This window comes from Apaloderma vittatum, unplaced genomic scaffold, assembly GCF_000703405.1.
Source record: "Apaloderma vittatum isolate BGI_N311 unplaced genomic scaffold, ASM70340v1 scaffold157, whole genome shotgun sequence".
Classification (NCBI taxonomy): domain Eukaryota; kingdom Metazoa; phylum Chordata; class Aves; order Trogoniformes; family Trogonidae; genus Apaloderma; species Apaloderma vittatum.
Genome location: NW_009724369.1, coordinates 423,034 through 445,817, shown reverse-complemented (window position 1 = coordinate 445,817; position 22,784 = coordinate 423,034). Strand labels below are relative to the sequence as shown.

General features: G+C 35.1%; 1 protein-coding gene across 1 annotated transcript in view; it reads left to right on the top strand.

Moving 5' to 3' along the window:
* Positions 1-21,005, top strand: part of LOC104276218 (cadherin-8) — a gene marked incomplete at its 5' end in the record, with an annotated part of 34,828 nt that extends 13,823 nt beyond the window's left edge. Inside the window, 2 exons of the mRNA XM_009872448.1 lie at positions 17,586-17,837; positions 18,943-21,005. Of these exons, the coding sequence (XP_009870750.1) occupies positions 17,586-17,837; positions 18,943-19,436 (746 nt within the window). The remainder of the gene's footprint in view (positions 1-17,585; positions 17,838-18,942) is intronic.
* Positions 21,006-22,784: the final 1,779 nt, after the last annotated feature.

Genomic DNA, 22,784 nt, shown 5'->3' with positions numbered 1-22,784 from the left:
AAATGTGATTTACAGGCTTGAACTACTACATTCTGCTAATGATCAACAGGTTATATGGCACTGATGGGTCTGAGTCCCACTCTAAGAATGACATCTCAAGTGTGTCTGTGTGCTGGAAAGCATGGAAGACCTGTGATCCAGCTATGTGGTGATAAAAGAACACCTTAGCACCCACACTATTGGAGCCAGCAGGCAGGGATATCGTGTCCTGAAAAGGAAGGGACAGATCCTTGCTTCCACTCTATTAGTACACAAAACATGGTGTACATTCAGTGCAAGTACTTTTCCTGAAGCAAGTGGTTGTGCATTAGGTGGTAAGAGTCATGTCCCTGTTTTTATAAAAGAGGAAGTTCAGAGGAAATGCAGTTCCTTATTTAAAATACTCAGGGTCCTTCATCCTTAGTCCTTAGACAGTTGACCTGATTGAAACTATTTTGGATCAGAAACCATGTTAGATCATTCTTTGTAGAAAAGTAATCCATTTTCTTATTTACATATCTGACAAAATTCTAAGATGTAACGTCATCCTGTGAAATGATGGACTGTGTCTAAAAGACTCAAAGAGATGAGCCCTTTCTGCTAGCAATAAAGTAATAAGCAATGTGAGGTGGAAATTGGTACTGTAGATCTTTATTTTTAAATTCTACAAGACTGGTAGGATTTCAGGTTAATGATAATATTACCAAGGGACCCAATACACTCCATGAATGCTCAGAAGTTGTGTCTTGCCAGGCACTGAATGCATTTCCATTTCCATTGTATGATTTCACTTTGCAGTTGAAGTAATATATTCAACTCCCTTCTACTATACCATTTCGTGGTCCTAGCAAAGTTACACTTTTCCATGGTACAGTAGTGTAAGTACCATCTAGTCTGAGAATATCTGAAAATATTCTCAGTAAAAATCTTTCATACCTGATAGCCTTCTGCTTCCTTTTCCCTCTTCTTTTTTTACTGTCATCACTATTGACTATGTTCTGTTATTCCCTAATGTTCTGGTTTTCCTTGATGTTGAGTATCAATTGAGTGTGATTTGAAACAACTTCTCTGGTATACAAGGATGTGATTTTTTTTTTTCTGAAGTGAAGATTACATTAATGTAGATGGGAAACAAGCATTTTTCCACTCCAATCTTTTGTGTGCCACTTCCTTCACTGACACCTGCTTCTGCTGTCTTTCCCATCTTTCTTCTTGCATGCAGATCACTGCTCTTTCTGGACTCCCTTCTAATTAGAACCAAAGAATAAGTGAAGACTAAGTTCCTCTACAAACCTGCTTTTTAGCCCTATCTGGAAAATTTACACCTTCTTACAATGGTTATGTGCTTTTCACCACTTCAACAGGCTAAAGAAATAAATCCTTCTTGGTGCACATACCTGCTCTAGCTGAAACTGAGTGTCAGAAAAAGAGAATCAGCTCTTCAAAGGCTAACTACGCTACCCAGCTCCTCCACACTTTGACCATTCTGTCAATTCTGTCCATCTGAAACCTTATTCACTCCTCTCCTGTATTCAGGATGCAGGGCTCCAGACAGATTCCCTCTCTTCTCCGCCCTAAGCCAGATGTGATCCATCACGTCTTCATTCGACTGGACAGGCCAAGCTGATGAATGAACCAGCAAGGAGGGGGCCATCTGGTAAGCCGATTGTCCTCTTTTAGGCATCTTTAGGTTCTTCTTCAGCTCTGCTGTGTTCCCCAGAACGTCTGTACTTTTTACAGTTTTGTAGCTGGCAAGGTGTTTTTCTGGGAGCATTTCTATTCCACATGCTGTTTAACTTTCAGTCCTGTTTTAGTTTAGCTCTGTGATGACAACTTCCATCCAAGCCTCACAAATGCAAACTTTCAGACAACTGTTGAGGAGTTGTACATGCACACTGGAAAATAAGACTCATTTCCACAGCATCTCATTCTTGCAGAGAGTGTCTCTTTTTTAATCGTATGAATCAATCACAATTACATAGCTATTTCAGGACATTTATATAAACATGACCCAGCCCAAAACAACATAAAATGTGAGTGATGAAATACAGGATAATACTGTATATGTGCAGCATGCCATTATGCGTATGTGACCAAAGAGCTTTACTTCACTCATTCTTAATTTATTATTTGTTCTGCTAGCAACATAATGTTGCCAAGGCATCAATTATGTTTCATTTTATAAATCAAGCTAATTAAGAACCAGATGCAATCTGAGCAAAAAAGATCTGAGGTCAGTGTTGTGCACCAAACATACAACAGTGCTTACTTATGATGGAGAGATGGATTGGACAGCTGTGAGTTTTCCTTCTATAGGGATTTCATCATGCTCAGATACTGTAATATACTTATCCCTCCTTTTTCCAGTTTATTTCTTTAATTTCGTAATAAAACTAAAGAAAGATCAGCACCATTGCCATGACTTTTAAAGACTATGTAAGGAATAAAAGGTTATGAAAATAAAAAAGAAGAGGAAAATAATTTGGTCAGCAAATTAGCATGAAAAGTAATCTATTTTAGTAATATTATGGAACACGGGTGAAAGAAATTACAGAGATAAGAACAAATGGAATCTTTAGTGTGACTTAATTTCAGACACACAATGGGGAAATATACATTAAATCAGAGTCTCAAAACTGAACTGATTAGCAGAAAGAAAGATGTTCTTAATGAGTACAAAACTTCTCAACTAAGTGCTATCAGAACAACAGTAAGATCTGCAGTACCATCTATCTGGAATTTGTCTTGCACTGAAACTTTGCCCCAATATCCCTTTAATTTTCAAACGTGCCCTAGGTGTTTTAAAAACATAACTCCATGATAATTATATTCTAGGACTTCAAAAGTTATTTCACAGTAGTATTTATAACTAAGTGGATATTGAATGTTTGGAAGTTTCCAGATTTTTAACCAACAGGCTTCTGAAAATATGTTAAGGGATTTCTGCCAAAGTACCATTTCTGATGTCATGGGTTGATCTAATTCCTCCAGGTTTCCTCCAAGAAACAATTCCTGTAGTGGAAGTGTTCATGGAATTCACTGTCTGTGTTTGATTTCTTGTAAATGGATTTAATTTGCTGAGTAGGAGGAATGATGTTCTGGAGATGAAGGTTCTAGTAGGACCTCTAACCCTCCAGCTCCATCAGTATATTACCTGACAGAGACATATTGCATCATAAGAAGACCCCCTCTATTTTCATGTCATTGATAGGTTTTGTTTTGAATATTTGGATATTCTTTCTAACTGCCTAATTGCTAATTATGGCACAAGGCCGTTTTTTCGTCCCTTTTTTTGCACCTTGTAAATTTAATGGTTGGCCTCATTATGGAATGCTTTCTTTTTTTTATCATGTTCTAAATACAGGCTGTTAAGCAGGAATAACAATTAATTTATTAGTTGGTCTAATTGTACTTTGTCAATTAATGAGAAGCTAGATAGGCATCCCATTTTAAAGTTTCAGCTGTAGCAAAAGAACCCCAACACTCTTCTACTAGAGGAGTAATCTAAACAGGACAAAATGAAAACAATGTAAGCAGGAATCATCACATATTAGCTGTTAAATTTTCCTTTGATTAGGAAAATCTCCTTTTGTCATTATAACAGATATAAAGTATATATATGGTTCCTCCATTAAAATAGAAGGTATTAATTTTTCACATTTAGCCTCAAGGCTTGTCTGATAAATTATTGCAAAACTAGCACTATAATGTGAATAAAAAAGACAGAGACCATGTTCCAATTTGCATATTGTTTTGAACCTACTACATACATGGTATACAGGGAGGAGGCAATTAGTATTGGAATCACAGTCTTCCTAGGAGGTGACCATTAAACTGATTATTATGTGAACTATATGTCTATACATTCTTCTGAACTTCTCTGATGTGGACACATTTATTCCATACTCTTTCATTTCCTCCTTCCTCCTTTTGAGGAGGTGACTGCTCAAAAATGGGCTGCATATCTCTGGCAAGAGCAAATACAGCCATGACATACTGAGAGAAATCAAAAATTTTTAATCATTTTGGTCAGAGCTTCTCACGTCAAACTTTAAAGAACATGGGATACAAAGCTTTAATTCTTTTTGGCTGGAAAAGGTTTTGTACCACAAGATATTTTCCTGTCAGCTTCTGATTTTGTAATTTGTATGGGTGGCCTTGCAACATGTGTCAGTTTGTTGGTCTCCATTTAATTCTATCTAATTAAGATGTATTCTGTTTGTCAAGCATCCAGTAATTAGTGATATATTTATGCAATTATTAGTATTTAATATTTATATAATAAATATGCCTAGAAGGCAATCCATTCAGAGGCCAGAAGAGAGGTAGAGTACATGATTTTACTGAACACAAAGATCTACATACTGAACCAAATGCAGAAAATAAAAGAAACGCGTAAGCTGACCTGTCTAGTCTGGGGAAACAGTTTGCATATCCTAAAATGACAGCATGTGCGTGCTTGGTAATCAGTACTGATTATAGAGGGAGTGAAGATGGGCCCCTGATTGAAGTGAGATAATAAGCCAGCTTGTTAAAGAGAGATAAATAGAAGAACTTCAAGAAAAGGACCAGATGTCTACTTGATGGTATTGAAGAGGGAACACTAGTGGGATCGTTTGTAGGTAACATGTATAGATGCGTAGTCAGATTACAGTGAGCGAGCTAAGCGGTGGTAGCCGTATGCCTGTATTAAAATAGCAAAGTCAGATCACCCCATCTTGGCCTAAACTAATTGTGTGCTCAAGTAAGTAAACTAGCCTTTTGCTATAGGCTAAGGGCTATGTACATTCTTAAGCAGCAACTATATTGCTATGGTATTTTTTTTCATACATCCGATTCTATGATAAGAGGTAAGTCAGGAATAAAGTCTTATCTGTGAAGTTTGGAATAGACTTAGGTATTCCAATCATAAACCTTAAAAGGTACATCAGTAATAATCACTGAATGTTGATCAGAGTACTCTGCTGTATTCTGTAGAATGCTGGACTGTCTTGAACATGAACACTGACATTTTCTTCTCTTTAATTTCTAGAAAGTAATAAATGACATCAGTTCCACATTGCTTTCATAAAAACACATAGAACTTTTAGGGTTTGGTTTTGTTAGAAAACTTTCATTCAGTCTAACCTAGAATTAAAATGTTTCATGTAGCCTTTTTGAACTTGTCACTCTCTAACCTTGTTTAACTCTATCGTGTCACTTTCCATAACATTTTCATCCATCATATATGACTCTCCTGTAAACTATACAGTCTTCACCCCGATAAAGATTAAGCCCTTGTGATCTAAAAGTACTCTACAGGAGTGATGGTCTTTTGGATAGGGAACTGTCCTGGAGTTCAGAGTAGTTTTGTACAATTTAGTTACAGGTTTCCTGTATGATTTTGGATAAGTTATTTTATTAGTCAATAATAGTCATTAATTTATTCCTGTCATTGTGCCATGCATGCACTGCAGATGTCTTTTAAAATGTTCATCTGATAATATATGACATTACTAGCACCTATTAGCAGCTCTCTATGGACCGGTAAAGACTGAGATTGTCAAGAGTGCATTACAGTGTCTTTTTGGATTCTTCTAAAACTCCCAATTAGGAAACATGTGGAAGCTATTCTGCAGCTCAGGTGCAGCCCAGTCTTATGACAGCTGTAGCTAAAGCATTGTTGTATCTTTGATACAAGCTGGAATACTAAATATAATGAAAGATAGTTTATACTTGATTCTGCACTGTACATCTCCTGTAACATCTGTATCTATCCCACAACATTACAACTTCTGTCATTGAACTACTGTTTTCTATTTTTAAATGAGAAAAATATCTTTTATAACAAATCAACCTTTTCGTATGTTGTGCTTTTCTTCTGCTAACATGGGAGATCAAAAGATGCATTTGTTAAAACTTTGTAGAGTTGTAACACACTCTGTCTAGCAAAACCACTTGCTTCAAAACTTTGAGAAGAAACTTCATCTTTTTTTAGATTAAAATTGTTTTTTAAAGCACTTTTTCTCCTAGCAAGGAAACATGTATCTTTCTCAAAGTTTCTGTTAGGTTTTTATCTGCTCTCCTTTTTCACTACTTAAGTTTTCCTTCATGATCATGGACATTTTTTGCCATCTTAAGATATATTTTCCTTTGCTGATATAATTGCAAAATCTTTTGTAATACCGTTACTTGATCTTGCTTCATAATTTTATTGCAGCTTCTGCCTATACACCTAATTTTCACTTTGTCAGACTCTTCATTGTGAATTAGAAGACACCAGTTTAATTACAACATGCAAGTTGTTTTCTTAGTGTAGAGACATTATATATTTGTATCTTTTAACTTCTTAATTTGATAGAAAGTGAAGGAATGAAAAAGATATATTGTTTTATTGCACATATATTTCAACTGTGACAAATAAGTGATTTACTATTTGCAGAATTTCAAATCTTGGACATACTAAAAGGCTGCCCAGATATGGTCCTGGGCTGTAGGTAACTGTACTTGAGCTGGAGGGTAGACCAGATGACCTCCAGAGGTCCGTTCCAACCTCATCCATTCTGTGATTCTATGAAAACTCTAGAACGTCTTACGAAGTGATGCTATAGTTTGCAAATATTTGCCAATATATGTATTGACTTTGTAATATGTCTACACCAGCAGAACTCTAATAGTGACATCTTTTTTTCTAAGTGTTGTGTCATGAAACATATATAGCGAGGTTAGGGTCTTGCAGTATGTCCCAGTCTTGATGTATAAATGCATATGCAGTTGTGTTCCTGTAGACTTGCTTTGATTCTCAGTAATTTGACTGTGTATGGTAGTTTGGAACTTCTGACTGTGCCACATTTTCTCTGTGTAATATTTAAGTGGTGTGCAGAAAGGTTCCCAAGAATATTTGGAAGGTTTAATTTAAAAACTTCATACAATCTATTGCACTCCGTAGACAGGCAATTGTTTTCTTCACTTACTGAGGCTCCTTCTCTGGATGCCTTTTGCTGTATTTCAAACAACCAACTTCACCATAGGAGACGTGTTCTCATTGAGAGGTGTGCATATGATAAGACATTATGTGTATACATTGGGTGTAAGACAGAGGTATAAATTATGGCCATTATTGGCCTGATGATAACAAATTGTTATTGTTATATGTAATCTGCATATGAGTATGTCTTCAAAAAGTCATTATCATGCTGCCTGTGTGCCCAGGGGCGATCTTATACCATAGCATTTCAGTCTTTCAAATTACAAAAAACTAATATAACTCTTGATGACACGTACAAAAATGTGTAACAGCAATCCTTTCAGTTCTCTCAGAAATTATTCTCAGTGAAGTTGAAGAGAGTTCTGCATATATAAAAACTGCAGCATGTCGCACTTTTAAAAATCAAAGCTCCATTTTTTTAAGTCGTACCAGCTCAAGAAAATATTAAGTCAAAGTTTTAAAATTTATTTTCTGATTTAAAATGCCTTGTCAACTAAGTCATATTTAACTTTCAGTGCTCTTTGGCAGAAAGAACACATTCTAAATTTCTTCTTATAGTAAGTTTTTATGTCAGAGTTATATACCCCTGAAAATTGACATTTTCGATTGGAAGTGCTGACAAGACCTTTATTACACCAGCACAAATAGGCGACATTCCAATAAATGCTGGTTGTTTTTTTTATAATCTAGTTGCTTTCTGCCAGTCTATTTCAAAATGAATATTATAAAAAATGTAAAAGTGTAATTAAGTACACTGATTGTCTTGAATTTGGCTATTTAACTGTTGTAACAAAACTTCAATATGGGTGATATGTCTGATTCCAGACTCGGATTTAAAGGTCCGTTATATATTCTACTAGTAAATTTTTTTAAAATCTTACTATGTGTGTGTATATGTTCCATACAGTATTGGAAATAGAAAAGACAACCATCCTGGCATGGAGAAGCGGATGTTAAGGTGCTTAGTGTAAAACTCACTTAAATGCCAAAAACCAATCACATTTAAAGCCCAAAATGTTCCTGCTTAAGTTTCATTTTTCTTACTGTGGTATTCACAGATTACATTCTAGAAAGGAAGATTCACTTCAGATGCCTGTGCTTGTCTTCATAGTTGTGAAGACTGAACTTTTTGAGACCCTAGAAGAAACTGAATTTAGAATTGAAGAATGTTTTTGAGGTGTGGAAGGTGAAGAAGATAGGATGGAATTCTTTGAACTCTTCTGTCACTTACCAAAAGTACCATATATTTCATTGAATCTGCTTGAGATTTAGTTTTACACATAAGAGAACATCAAATCAATTTAATGTGTAAAACTGTAAGTCTCACAATGACCTAATGGGCTTAGATACATGTCTTTCACTAGTTTCATCTCCTAGGCTGCACTTGTAAGTAAGCATTTATAAAAATAATAAGAATCCATTATCCCTCAGATGGCAAAGCCTTGGGAAATTCTTGCTTTTTTATTTATCATTGCAACATTTTGTTGGAATGTGGTGACACAGTAATGGAAAGTTTTTGGTTTGAATGCAAAACATAACCATTATTTTATCAAAGCATTTTAAAAAACAGTATTACTTTCTGAAACTTTTTTGGTTAAAATAACAAGATAATAGAATTAACTAGAATATGTAGATTTCAAAAATGATCCATCAGTCTATGCAAATTGCTATGTTAATAATGTATTTTTAATGCTAAGCGCATTTGACAGCCATTTCATCTCTTTTTCTAAACTAGAGCTTGGCAACCTGCATTAATTCTTACACTTTACAGATGTAACATTCAATGCACATGCCATGTAGTGATGTGATCCGAATAAAGTAAAACATGTCAAAGCAATGTGATTATTAGTAAACAAGTTCGTGGCTGGCTTCTTGAATACAGAAGAGAGAAATAAGAGGCAAAAGCCAGTACTGTTTTAGCATATCTTACATCTTCACAGGCCTGAATTTGCCTCAGATTATGGGAGTGTGAATCATAACTGACAGCAGGGGATTCAGAAGCATAAATGGGCATAACATGAAGCAGGTGAGATTAAAATCCTGCATGTTGGATACAGTTCAGACAACCATGGTAACTGTAGTTAAAACACACCCAGAGCCCAAAGTTTCCAGGTTTCACTTGCCATAAATATCCATAAATTAAAAAGAGACAGGTACTATGTCCTTATTGTTTCTCTACCCCATTAAGAATAACATTCATATCATTTCAGACTCAATACTTGCTTCTTTCATCAATAGGGATGTTCTATCCTTCCTTCAATGAGTTAAAAAGCCAAGGTACAAAATGTAAGAGTTGCAGCAAGACTGCAAGTGACCATGTAGATAGGTTTGATTATAGCTCTGCTGGACTAAAGGTCAAAGGAAAGTTTTAGAATACTTAAGAGACAATTATCTAAAGTTCAGACTTTTCCAAAGGAATAGAACTAGAAATTGTACAGACTATTATCTAAAGTTCACATTTTTCAAAGGGAAAAGGTAGGAGGAAATGCTTATTCCATCACTTTGCTGTTAATTTGTCTGGTTTTTTTTTTTTATTTTGTCAAGAATTTATTTAGTACAAGCTCTGCATCACAGTAGTATTAACAAGATTATTCCCCTTTCCAAGAAATTTTAACATATGAGTGACGTATTCTTATACATGATTAAATATCACTTTCCTCGTGATTCAAAACTCCCAGCATCACTTTTTATTTCTGCAAAGGAATACATGATGTGGAAGTGCATTTAGCTCTTTTATTCATTAGTTGATTCAGCAGTTCGATTCTGGCATAAGCTATTGTTTAGGCCAACTGGTAAAGAAAAAAAATAGAGATACAAACTATATGACATTTTCCAATTCTTCTTCTCATCACTATGTTTTCTCCCATGAAACAAGTTTTTTCCTCTGTTCTTATTGGGTTTTTTAAGTGATTCCAGAAAGTCCAAGTCTCTAGAAAAATAAAATTTCATTCAGGTATTTGCTAATTTGTCATCGGAATGTTTTGTGAATTGCCATTAGATGTGTCAGTATGGCATTTGACTTACTGTGATGCAGGAGAGACAGTTTGATCAGTCAGCTGAATTTTTAGAGCACAAAAACTTTTTTCTTTTGAACCTGATGTCTGCTATCAAATTTCATAGCAGTCATCAATCTGCTTTTTTGAAGACATCACAAATTTTTGACATTCATGAAAAGCAGGTCAGTCTGAAATACCTGTGAATGCTTCATTGCCCATATGCTTTGGCTATCATAAATCAGAAAAAATATACCATAAAAATGGCATCTTTTTATTTTCAGATTATTTTATAAGCCTTCTACTTGAATAGAACATTTATGCCTTTACCATACAGATTAGGGAAAGGGTCATCTTCCTTGTAAACTGCTGTTCAACAGGATTTTGACTGAGACACTCAAGTCGTCAGGGAAGGTCTTCTACCACATATGTGAAATATTACATGACAGTCATGTATTTATATTAATATATGTACGTATATGAGTTCTCATAAAAACTTGGTGATCATAAATACATCCATGTTGAAAGGTTTAATCATGTAACAAGATTATTGTGATAATACTAATGAACAAATTATTTTTTTTCATCTGCTAATGACTGGCAAATTTAGAACATGAAGACTCAGAAATGTTCCCTTTTAATCAGGTATTCCTTTAAAATGGTTTATAGCCAAAGGCAGAAACAAAAAAAAAAAACCAAAATCTGTCTTACATAAGTATGGACGTATCTCTCAAAGCATTTTAATTGCAATCTTCTATAAGCAAGAAACTGATGCTTCTAACTCGTCCTTAAAGGTAGTCTAAAATGTACAGATCAGTTTTCCAGCTCAAGGCCTGTCTATGAATAATGTTCTTTTACAAGGTGAACATTGATGAAGGTATGCTCCAAGTTGCCTCTTCTGCTTCATCAGAAACCAAGGCATGAATATTCTTTTCCACTTCTTTTGTGATTATGAGAATGAAAAAAGATTTCAAAACAGTTGAGTGAACAGAGAGATATCACTATGGATAGTGGATTGTTGGGGCTGCATTCATTGGTGTTGTTTCTGTAATGTGATGGTACCATTTTAAATATGTTTTGTTTCTCAATCCTTTCATAGAAAGGAATGTACTATTGATGAAATATCCAAAAGAATAATGATTAAGACATGGCTTGTATCTCATGGAGAGTATATAAAGACTTTTTGAGAGTCTTTTGAGTTGTCTTTGGACAACTTTATGAGTTACCAGACTCAAAAATGAGGATTAGATTTGAATTTTGATGAAAAAACAAAATATTGGTATTACTACAGATCTTTTGGAAATCTATGTGTAGTGCTGTAAGGTCTCTAGTACTGAATAGTATTACAGACAGCATGCATGTGAATTAATAGCTATGCAAAGAGCTGAAATGCTATCTTAGCAGCCTCTTCAGTGTTCTCTTCTAGTGCATTTGCAGATAACTGCTAAATATTACACAGCTAACATTTCTTATGTCTTACATTTTGTTTTTTCTGCCTGTACTTTGGTAGTTTCCACTGAAACCTTTATGATAACAACTTAATTACTCAGTTATTTCAAGTTTTTATGTGACAATAGCTGCCATTCAAGAACTGGGAAAGGATATGAATGAGGTATCCTTGTGTTTTCATTATCAAAAAAAAGCAGGGAGTATCACAGAAAGGATATTCTTGCTGCTACTTGTGTGAAAGAACTCAGTGTTAGGGAGAATGTGTTTTAAACTATAAAATGTGCACAAAAAAAAGATAGCTCTAATAAACATGAAGAAACATATATTTCTGTTGTTCTAATGTTTCCAGCTGTAAAGTTTCCAATTAAAATTCGTTCTTCACATGAGTAACATATCCAGCATAGATAACCATTTCTACCACAAAGTCCTTAATACGGTTAATTTGATCTTTCTGAGAACATCATAAAAGGGATAGAAAAAGAAAGACAGAAAAAGAGCTATGTAGGTGGAAGGTTACACATCAGGGAAGTCCACTGATCTCAAAATATTAAAAAGACCACAAGGGAATTAAAGATATGTGCAGAGAAAATGACACTCGGATGTAAACTGAGTGCCTCTCTTTTTTACTTCTTTTTTGTCATTTTGTTGTCTGACTTAAGATTGCAACATGCATTCTTGTACAAAGTGGAAGATGAAATTAACTTCTGCCTGCTAATTTCACATCCAGATTGATGTCAGTGGTGTTAAAGTCACTCATGTCCATCAAATACAAAAGTAGGTTTGTATTAAAATTATTATGTACACTTTTTTCCCCAAATCTTTCCCCCAAGAACATCTTTAGAACAGTTGGGAATCTGCTGTATGCCTTTGGCCCTGTGATAATCAGGTCTTTGGCTGTGGTTATTCAAACTACTTTTGTCTAGAAATCTCACTGGACATCTTATAAAGACCTTCTGCATTGTTGTTCTCCTTTCCAGCTCAGAGGGAGATACTCCCATAATAGTTTTACGGTTGTTTTTCTAATCTGCTTATAAACTGCAGAAACTGAGTCATCTGGTCATCTAAATGACTGATTTGGTTTTATATTTTAAAAAAAAAGTAAAAATGAGCTCCAAATCTCAATTGTAGTTATGTATACCTTGAGCTATGTTAAACTGACCTTAAACTGATGCAAAAATTTTTAATGACTTAAGACACTTACTAAGATCACTTACTAAGATCCTTAAGCCTACAGGACAGAATGTACCTCCTAGGCCATCTCATGTGGTTGGTACATCATCAGGGAGTTGGAATTAATAGGATTCAGGCATTTCAATGAGCTTCTATTCATTCTCCCTCAGAAAGGTACAGAATTCAGGGAAGCTAATTTTGATTGAGAATCAAATCACCTGAATGTACCTCACTGACTGGAGGTAAAGACTTTGCATCTCTCTTTGTTTGTGGCAGGTTACCTCAGAGCTTTTTAACAGAGAGGGGTTCTTTTTTTCCTGCATGTAATTTTCCTTGTTTTGCTAAAAGTAACATGAATAAATAAATAACCTGAACAGCGCTATAATGAAGGATCAGCAGGTTAATTGGAAAGATAAGTGGAAAGAGATTGTCCCCTCTCCTGCTGAGCACCTGCTGCCAAGTTAATTCATGCAGCAGTGCTGGAGGTTGTTCCTGGAGGGGATTCCCACAGTTTTGGCAGCTATGGATAAGGGGAACATCCACAGAGAGGAAAAAGTGAATCAGATAAATTGAGCTTATTGTTAATCAGCTGCTAGGTTTTATTTTCGAATTCTGATAACCAGCTAAAATGAGAGTCAGTATTCTTCACTCAGGAGTCACATCTCCAGCAACATCAAGGTATATTTACTTTAGGGGATAGCATAGAGGGGAAGGAATTTGTTGCTAAACAGAAATTCACAAGGCAAAATTGAGTACTTGCCATCCACTGGCAAAAAAATTCCATTATTTCATTTTGCTTTTCTTATTGACTACTTCTGATTGCTAGTTTCTTTCCAGGCACAACAAATTGAACTTTAATCTAGCACAGCAGTTTTTAACAAAACAAAAGAAAAACCAAAACAAAACCACAAAAAAACCCAAAACAAACCTCTGCTAAGAAAGGAAGGTTTATTCTCTTCTCCCCTTGTCTCACATCTCTCCTTACATAGTACTAGCTATTCAACAGTGCAACTTCTTTTACTCTTAAATATTTCAGCTAATATCCCAAATATCTTGCTTATCTTTTACTTAACCTGATGTGTTTTGAACTTGAATTGATAACCATTAATGGGACCAGGTAGTTTCTATACTCAGCATAGCTTCCCTGATGGGAAGAAATGGGCACTTTGTTTTCTCCATCCCTCTTCCTTTTGTTTATGCCACCCACTTATATTTGTCTCTTTATAGTGTTTTACCTTTTAAGCTTTTCTTTACTCTCTGATTCTGGTTTATTAGAATTTTCTGAACCAGGCACAGTAGCAGTGAGATTGTCAGAAAGCTGGAAGGGATCTGAAGCTGTCACCAACAGAAGCAGCTTCTTTTCTGCATCTCTTCCCCAAAGCAGATGCCTTACCGCTTTTGAATATCTATAAAGAGCAGGGATGCTCGGGCTCAGCATATAAATCCTGTCCTCCAGCTTGGATGGAGAAGGACTGTACCGGGCTTATGGGAAAGAACAGGCTGTATCAGTACAGGTTTCTAGAGCACAAGAAGTCGCTATATAACTGTAAAAGTCTCTAGAGTTCTGAATAAATGACTACAGATGTGACACTTCTGAGGGAGATTTGTCTCAAAGACAGAAAGAGCTGGAAATTGAGCCCCAAGTATTTTTTTTCCTTAAAAAGTTAAAGCAAAAGGGTGCAACTGTTGCTGAAGAAAGAAAAATGGACAGATAAATTTATTTTTCAGTGTTTGAAAATGGGCGGTGTGCAGGAGAAAAAGAATGCATCAGGTAAAAAATTTACCTTTTGCACATTACAATAGATGTGGCAGTCACTCTACTTTGGTAGAGCTATATACACTGACATTTTGGAAAATTTAGCCACAATATTATTTTACTAACACTTTTCTCCTAGTTCTTTGCAATCCAGCTGGAAAGCATGTATGACACTGGAAGTGTTTTAACTTGCATATGCGTGTATCTAAATCTCTGACACATTCAGCCAAGAATTGCAGTTTTTGCTTAATTCTAAATGTGTGCTAATTGTTGACTTAAAACATAGTTGACTTTTCCACTGCGTCATAGTGACACATATGACTCTGGGTATCATCAAGGAGTTTGGTCCTATTTAAGTTGTCAGAATTCTTAAGAGCTTATACCTGAAATTTATCTTCAGTAAATACATATGCTTCTGCTAATTTTAAAAAGGGCACAAGGAAGGACTAGACTATTTATTTAGCTGCAGGGTGCCATCTGGTTTCGTGTGACAGTTTCTCCTTTGAATAGATAAAAACTCAGGATACCTGAAAAGAAAAATTAGGAATCCTTTTTGTTCTGCAAAAGTCACCTTACACTGTTTTATGAAATTGCCGATCTTTAGGTTGATCTTCATGTGTTATGTACTCTAAATGCTATTAAAAATGCCAAAATGATTACATAACCTGCAATTTAAATTATATTAATAACCTCTTCAGGCTGCATAAGTGTGATTGGTAGGTGATTCCACCATGGAAGGAATACAGTAAGACTGCAAAATCAAAGACCCTGAACTTCAGAAGATTACTTGAAGTTCAATTGCTTAGTTACTGAATGAGAAAACAAAAACTTCTTTGTTTTCTTGTGTGAGACAATTACGCCGTATGCTTAATATCAAATAATCTTTTTTCATCCTTTATTTTATGGCAGTAAGGAATTAACTATAGGAGTTACCTACTGAGTGATGTCTTGATTAGGTTCAGAACATGACAAAGTTTAGTAACATTTTATTCTGTAATCCTTATATTCTGTAACTACCTTTATTCCTTATACGTCCTTAATAAGAAGGACTTAAAGAATAAAATACAGCATTTTAATTTTATATTTTTTTGAATGTGAAAAATGTCTACAGTATCAACTTCATGAATGTTTTCCCCTTCCTCCTGCTCTACATCTTCCTCTGTCTTTTGTACTTCAGAGACTGCCAGCTGTTTTGAGCATACACGTGTCTTTTCTGTTGGGGCAGTGATACGTGCTATACAAATACCATGGGCTTCCAGAAATGTTCCTGGTGAACACAAATTAAATTTCTAAACTATTTCATGTTTTCAAGTGAATACCTGGCCAGTAACAAGATCAAAGTAGATACAGAGCTTTCTTACAGTCACTATATGTATATGTATACATCATACACTTCAGGAACCTTTTTTTTTGTTTTAAACTCAGGAATTGGGTCTTTGTTGTATCTGTCATGTGAACACTGCCTGTCTTTCAAGTCTTTTCTCCCTTGTGCCTGCCACATAACTCTTAGTCATTTCTTTTCTTCCATAGAATGCCATTTAGTGATTACATGTGCCCTTTTTGTAGCATAAAATATCAAGAAGCTTACTTTTTTCCATGATACTCCAGGAAAATTAATTTTGGTAGCACAGAGGAGGGGAGATTAATGAAATACAATCTCTTTCTCCTGGCTTTTTTTTAAATTGTCATTGAAATCCTCAGTAACACACACACATATTCCTATTTGGTGTACGTGTCAGAATCTTTCTACTAATTTGTGGTGTTATTTTTAATGGAAGAACACAAAAAACAAACTAGTAAAAGTCAACATGCACTCCATTTGTATATATCTCCTAATACTGGATTATTTTTTTTAATTATTCCATGCAATAAAGCAGTAAAGTGAATATTTAAGTATGTAAATAAATCAAAGTGTTTTGTATATTTGACATGCTCACTAATTGAAGGTTTATATCTGACCATTCTGGCACATACAAGATCATTGATATTTGTTAGTATATTGTTAAATGACTAGAATTTATAATTTTTGTGACTATACACAATTATTACCCTAAATAAAATCAACTCATTTCTTAATTGATTGCAAAGATCAATTACAATTAATAATATTTAAAGTACCACATGTACCACATTATACATAACTATTCAAAGAGTTGCAATATAAGCATTTTGATGGTGAACTGAAAACTGAATGACTATGAGGAGTCTGCATATACGAAAAAGGGAGAGGATGAAAAAAGCATATATAATTCATGAATTAAATGTTCAGCTTTATATACATAGAAAAGGTAGGCGTCTGCATTTGCCACTAAATGGACTGTGTCCTACTACTGGCACAGCCATATTTGTTGTGTTTAACTCTGAGGCTAAGCTTAGGTGGCTAAACAGATCTCTACTGGCATCCTTTAAGTTCAGCTTAACGCTATACTGAAATAGTGTTAAGCCATTATGAAGAGGAAAGAAATTGCAACTGTACTTGGGCAACTCCCTCATCTCCCCGTCTTTGTTTTACTGCTGCCTGTATTCTTCTGACCACTGTTACCAGCTTAGTGCATAGTAGTGTTATAAGAGCTGATAAGTAACTTTATGTCTGGGTAGCATGCCATGTAGTCAACGTGCCTCTATATGTTTCTAAAATTAAGTATCTGCATATGTGTGCAGAGGTCATTTCCTGTGGCTGCTTTCATAGGAGAAACATTCTGTTGTGGTTTATTCTCTCTTCATGACTGAGACCCAATAAATGTTTAGGTCATTGAAAATTAGGCCTACAGCTTTTAATACATTCAGCTTTTCCTTTGTTTGTATTTATATTGCTTCTTAGAAGAGTCTTTTATAGCAGGGCAAAATATTTTGCAATTTGTGCTTATAATGCACAGAACACCTGTTTTAATTGATGGATGCACTTTGTTAAGTTTGGATTGCTTTAACATTTAATTTCTATCTTTGTTGTACTGGTTGTATTTTTATGACTGTGTGACTTGAAAAACGATGGTGAATCATGCTGGGAAGACGTCTGTAGGGATGTATGCAGAGAAGAAAGTGAGGGGATGCCATTATGATCATACTACACGACACAAGCAAATGTTACACTCATTTATTTGGAGCATTGGCAGCCAGACAGGAAGGAGGACTTCTGTGTCACGTGCTGCTAGGATGAGTTTAATAAAGTGCATATGTGTTTGTACAGAGGTTTTCTGAAAACATTAAGAAAAAACTGTGGTTTTAGCAGTTACTTTGTGTGTTGAAACAATGCAATTTTTCCCTTTTCCAGATAATACTCTCAGCATATTGGCAAAGCATAGTGGATTCAGCCGTCAGAAGCAAGAAGTATATCTACTGCCAATCATAATAAGCGATAGTGGAAATCCTCCCATGAGCAGCACTAGCACTCTCACCATTCGAGTCTGTGGTTGCAGCAGTGATGGTATTGTCCAGTCCTGTAATGTTGAAGCCTATGTTCTTCCCATTGGACTTAGTATGGGAGCCCTAATTGCAATATTAGCCTGCATCATTTTGCTGCTAGGTATGTATTCATTTCATAGCATGTTGTTCAAAATTTTTTCCTCACTTCTGCAGGTGAGTGAAGAAGTCACATAGAAGGACATGGCATCTAATACAATGTAATGTGCAGCAGTACTGAGAGACCTCTCAGAACTGCATCCCTACTGCACTAAGAATTAAACAAAAGCGTATAAAATAAAGTCCCAATCTGAAGTAGTCTGACACACAAGTTACATAATAAATAGGTATGGAATATGAAACCAAAAATCCAGTCAGGTATGGTAAGCAGCAACATGTACCCAGGATATACTGCAGATGATGGAAAATGGATTTATTGTGCCTTCTAAGACTTGTATTCTTCATTCTGGATTGTAATGGCATAAGAGACATTACAATTTTACAAGAGAAGAAGCACTGTATATTTTAATAAAACATAGAAAATTTGTATTTGACATCAAGCAAGGGAGAGAACAGTGAAGGAAGAAGCCTATTTCTGTGCTTTGCAGCTTCACTTTGTAACTGAGATTTACATCAGTAACTGAGATTTCAGCATTAACTGCAAAAAACAACAGTGTAACCAAATTAGAGCTTTTTATGCATCTGTCCATGATTCTGAAACTGATGTATCTAAGCTCTTTCTTTCTCCCTTCCTGTCTCATTCTCTTTTCAGTTTTATAGTGTGAGCCTGTTGCAATACACAGAAAAAAAAAAGACAGCAATTTCCTTCTGTCATCAGGGCTATGTTTTCAGAAAAACTCGCTCTAATTTTGGAAACTTCCATCCATAATGTAGATCATTTTAGACCATGTTCACTGAGTGATATCTTGACTTCACCTAGTTTTGTAGCTCATCCAAAAGGAAAAGTTGTTGTCTAAACTCGAGGCTTAAAAATGGAAGTATGCAAAATCTTAGTCCTTATATAAAATTGAGCTTCAGATGTAAATATGAGCTGTTAATAGAAAAGCAGAGGACTAACTAGAGCTTGTGATCAAATTTTCATCATTTGAATGGGGTTGAAGTTATAGGTCTTTAAGCTTTTCACTACCCTTATTACTCTTACTTTCACAAAAAACAGTCCTTTGTCTGGAAATTTTTTACCTAATCATTCTGTGATACTTTATTTGCAGTCATTGTGGTGCTGTTTGTAACACTGAGAAGACATAAGAATGAGCCTCTAATCATCAAAGATGATGAAGACGTGAGGGAAAATATTATTCGCTACGATGATGAAGGAGGAGGAGAAGAAGATACAGAAGCTTTTGATATTGCAACTTTGCAAAATCCGGATGGAATTAATGGATTTTTGCCTCGTAAGGATATTAAGCCTGATCTTCAATTTATGCCGAGGCAGGGTCTTGCCCCTGTTCCTAATGGTGTCGATGTTGACGAATTTATTAATGTAAGGCTTCATGAAGCTGATAATGATCCCACGGCTCCACCATATGACTCTATCCAGATTTATGGCTATGAAGGAAGAGGGTCAGCAGCTGGTTCCCTTAGCTCGTTGGAGTCCTCTACATCAGACTCAGATCAGAATTTTGACTACCTCAGTGAATGGGGTCCTCGCTTTAAAAGACTTGGAGAACTTTACTCAGTTGGAGAAAGTGACAAAGAAACTTGACAGTGGATTACAAACTTTTTCACTGTTGACTTACTGAACATGTAATATTCTAGGGCCACTGCTGTTAGTTAAAACTAATGTGGCTTTTTGTTTTAGAGGCAAGTTTAGCGCCAGTCATCTATAAAATCAACTACATTGTAATGTTGAACCAAAAATAAAAAGTATATGTTAGGAGGTTAAGTCTTGTGGAGTGTGAAGTAAAGTATGTGGAGTGTCTAGAAGTCTTTGGATATTTGATATTCACTTGACCGCTCTGAAGATGGAGATTTGGATCTTTGATTATCTTCAGTGAATTGAAAAGAACAAAAAGTAATTGGTGCTTTCTTGGAAAATGGACTTGCAGGGATTTTGCTGTTGAACAGTAGTTCCTGCCAGTATGTGTAAAGCTAATTATTTGTTTCTGCATTGCCAACAAAGATCCCGCCACAGAAATGTTAAAAGCAATACCTTGGTCTTCTTAGCAATGCTGAGTAGAAATAGCATTGTAAATTCCTACTGGCTTCTACTGTGTAGTGACCATACATTGTACATACAGTAATTGTTGGCCACGTAGCCACAGACTGAATATCATCTTTAAATATTGTGTCAAGCCTTAAAATATTCACATGTTCTTAATCCATTCCAGTGATGGGTAATCAATCCTACTAATGTGCAGAGATTCAGAGGCAGGGCTACAAAACCTTGCTTTACAAAAGGATCTTTTTCTAGAAGAAGGATCAATGCTGTGCTTTGTCTTCTCAAAGGAAAGAAAAAACTGTGAAAGGGGATGGACTTACATATATGAAAGAATTGCTGATTTTATTGCTAAAGATCAAATTTATTTGTTTAATCCTTGAAATAAATATTTTGTTGATGTCCATTACTGCTTTTATTTATTAAGACTGATAATCTATAGAGTAAGATTATGAAAAAAACTAAATTATATCTGTTAGATTTTTTTTCTATATATGATGAATGTTTAATACATGTACATTTTGAAAAGAAAAATGAGAAATTGTTCTGGGTTAAAGCAGTAACCTATCCATTTGCAGTAGCTGAATTTTAAGAGAATGCTGGCAGGAATGAAACTTTCCCAGAGAAAACTTTTGACAGTTTTATATCTTCTTCATAAATCTAGTACCTGGTGTTTTTAATACAAGCACAAACAGCTGGAAGTAAACTGGTTCATGTGAATATTTAAACTATAGACTTTTAGAAATCCACACGTAACACAGTACAGTAAAAAACATGCTTATAGTTCTCCACCATATTAGAGCAGGAACCAGTGTGTACATAATTTTACTGCTTATGTTATTAGCATTTCTTTTCTATAATATTCATAGTGATGCACCAGGGCTCTTGCACACAGAGAAAGAACAACACTAGAAGCTGCAAGCATACTCAATTTGTAATGCAAACTTGCCATTTAGAAGTAGCAGTTGTATAATAAAACTACGTATTACATGCAAATCATTTTAATTTTCTACTTTGTTTTGAAGCTATATTATTGTTTGTTTATTTACTCCGTGTATTGTATTCAGAGAAACTCCTGTATTGTTTCCTACTTTGTGAAATATATTTTTATAAATACTTCTCTTGTTATTGCGCTTTTTTCAGTTTTACCTGTACACAGCAGAAAGAAATCTGCCTGAATAACTTCATAGATTGTTGAGGAATGTAGTTCCTTCAAAATCATTTATTTATTAGTTGACTAAAGTAAAAATAAAAAAGATAACGTTTGAAGTAATTTTTGACAGCGTTCGCGGAATTAGTTATGCAGCAGCTTGTGACCACAGGAGTTATGCTTGTCAAATTCACTGTGCCATGCCGAAAAATAACCTCACACTTTTTTTGTGTTAAAACAATCCCCTCTCTTTAAGCTGCTCAGTAATGTTTGTTCTGCAAACAAAACTATCTTAATGCGTCACCCCCAATTATTCCTGTATTTCAAAATGGAAACATTTTCTTCACTTCAGCTGTGGCATGGCTGGTTTTAATGACTGTAGTTTGTAGCTAACTAATACACTAACACCACTTCTGTATATACTATAAAGATTTTATTGAAATTAATGAAGTACCCATTAAGTTGCGCCATGTAAAAAAAACCAAACCAAACCCGAAACAAAACCTCTGAATAACTTTAGCAGTTTTAGTAATACTATAAACTAAACAATGAAGTCATCTAAAGATAGAAAAGAAGCAGTCATCAAGATTTCAATTAAATCAAAAATATTTATGTAACAGACTGGAATAACATCCAGGCACATTCTTAGTAATCACTTGGACCAAATGCCAGGGTTTTCTGAATTGCCATGCCAAACCAAATAGTAGTACAGATGGGAAAGTCTGATTTGAAACTTGGGCTAAGCCCATTTCTAGTCTACATCCCAGTCGTGGGAGCAAAGGAAGATGCTGTGAGATATGGATCACGTTATTGTCAAGTTACATAAGCATTTAGGGCAAGTAGCTCCGACTATGAGTTATAGTATATACTGTAAAGTTTTGCTGAGCTCTTTTGTAGGAAAACTCACAAATGCATAATCTTCTGATTGCCTTTTTGATTGAAAGTTCCGTCTGAGACCACAACAGCACATTCAGTAATAAGATTTCCAGGAAAAAAAATCCCATCACTGGCACTGTAGGAGAGGCAAAGCATGACAGAAATCTCATCATTGTCCATCAAAAAGAGATGATTGCTGCTACTGGTGGGCATAGCTGTAAATTGTGCATTTATACAGGTTTCAAACATTATTATCTACAATGCAAAGGGGAGAGAAAAAAATAATGCATTTGTGATCTGTCAATAGTGATGTACTACTTCTTGAAGTCAGTGCTGCCCCACCAAAGGGAAAGGATTCATTCTGGAAACTAATTCTAATATAAAATTTATACCAATACATGCTAGAGGGTTAAATGTTGATCATTCAGTTTTCCAGTACTTGCTCCTTTGTTGACAATTAAATTAATTCACTATAAAATTGTTTTGGGTAACAACAGTATTTAAAGGGATTAGAATCACATCTTTCTACATTTTACATCTAGATTTAGACATACTAGCAACCTTTAAGCATGTAAAAGGCAATTCATCTTTTAAAACAACATTTAATTAGCAATTGACTCATGACAAGGAAAATGAATTAAATTAGAATTATTAATGCTGATAAATTCAAGAATTAAATTCTCAGAATCTTTTATAAGTGTCGCATGCCTTAGAGTCCCACTGACTCTGGCTCGTCTTCACCTAGCTATGTCTCACACTCATTTGTCAGCGCTGCAGAAGTAAATAATCTAATCTAAAATCTAGAATTCTAAATTTTGGGCCTAGGCATTGTCCAGATGCAAAATTCAACTTGGTCATTTCAATGTGCA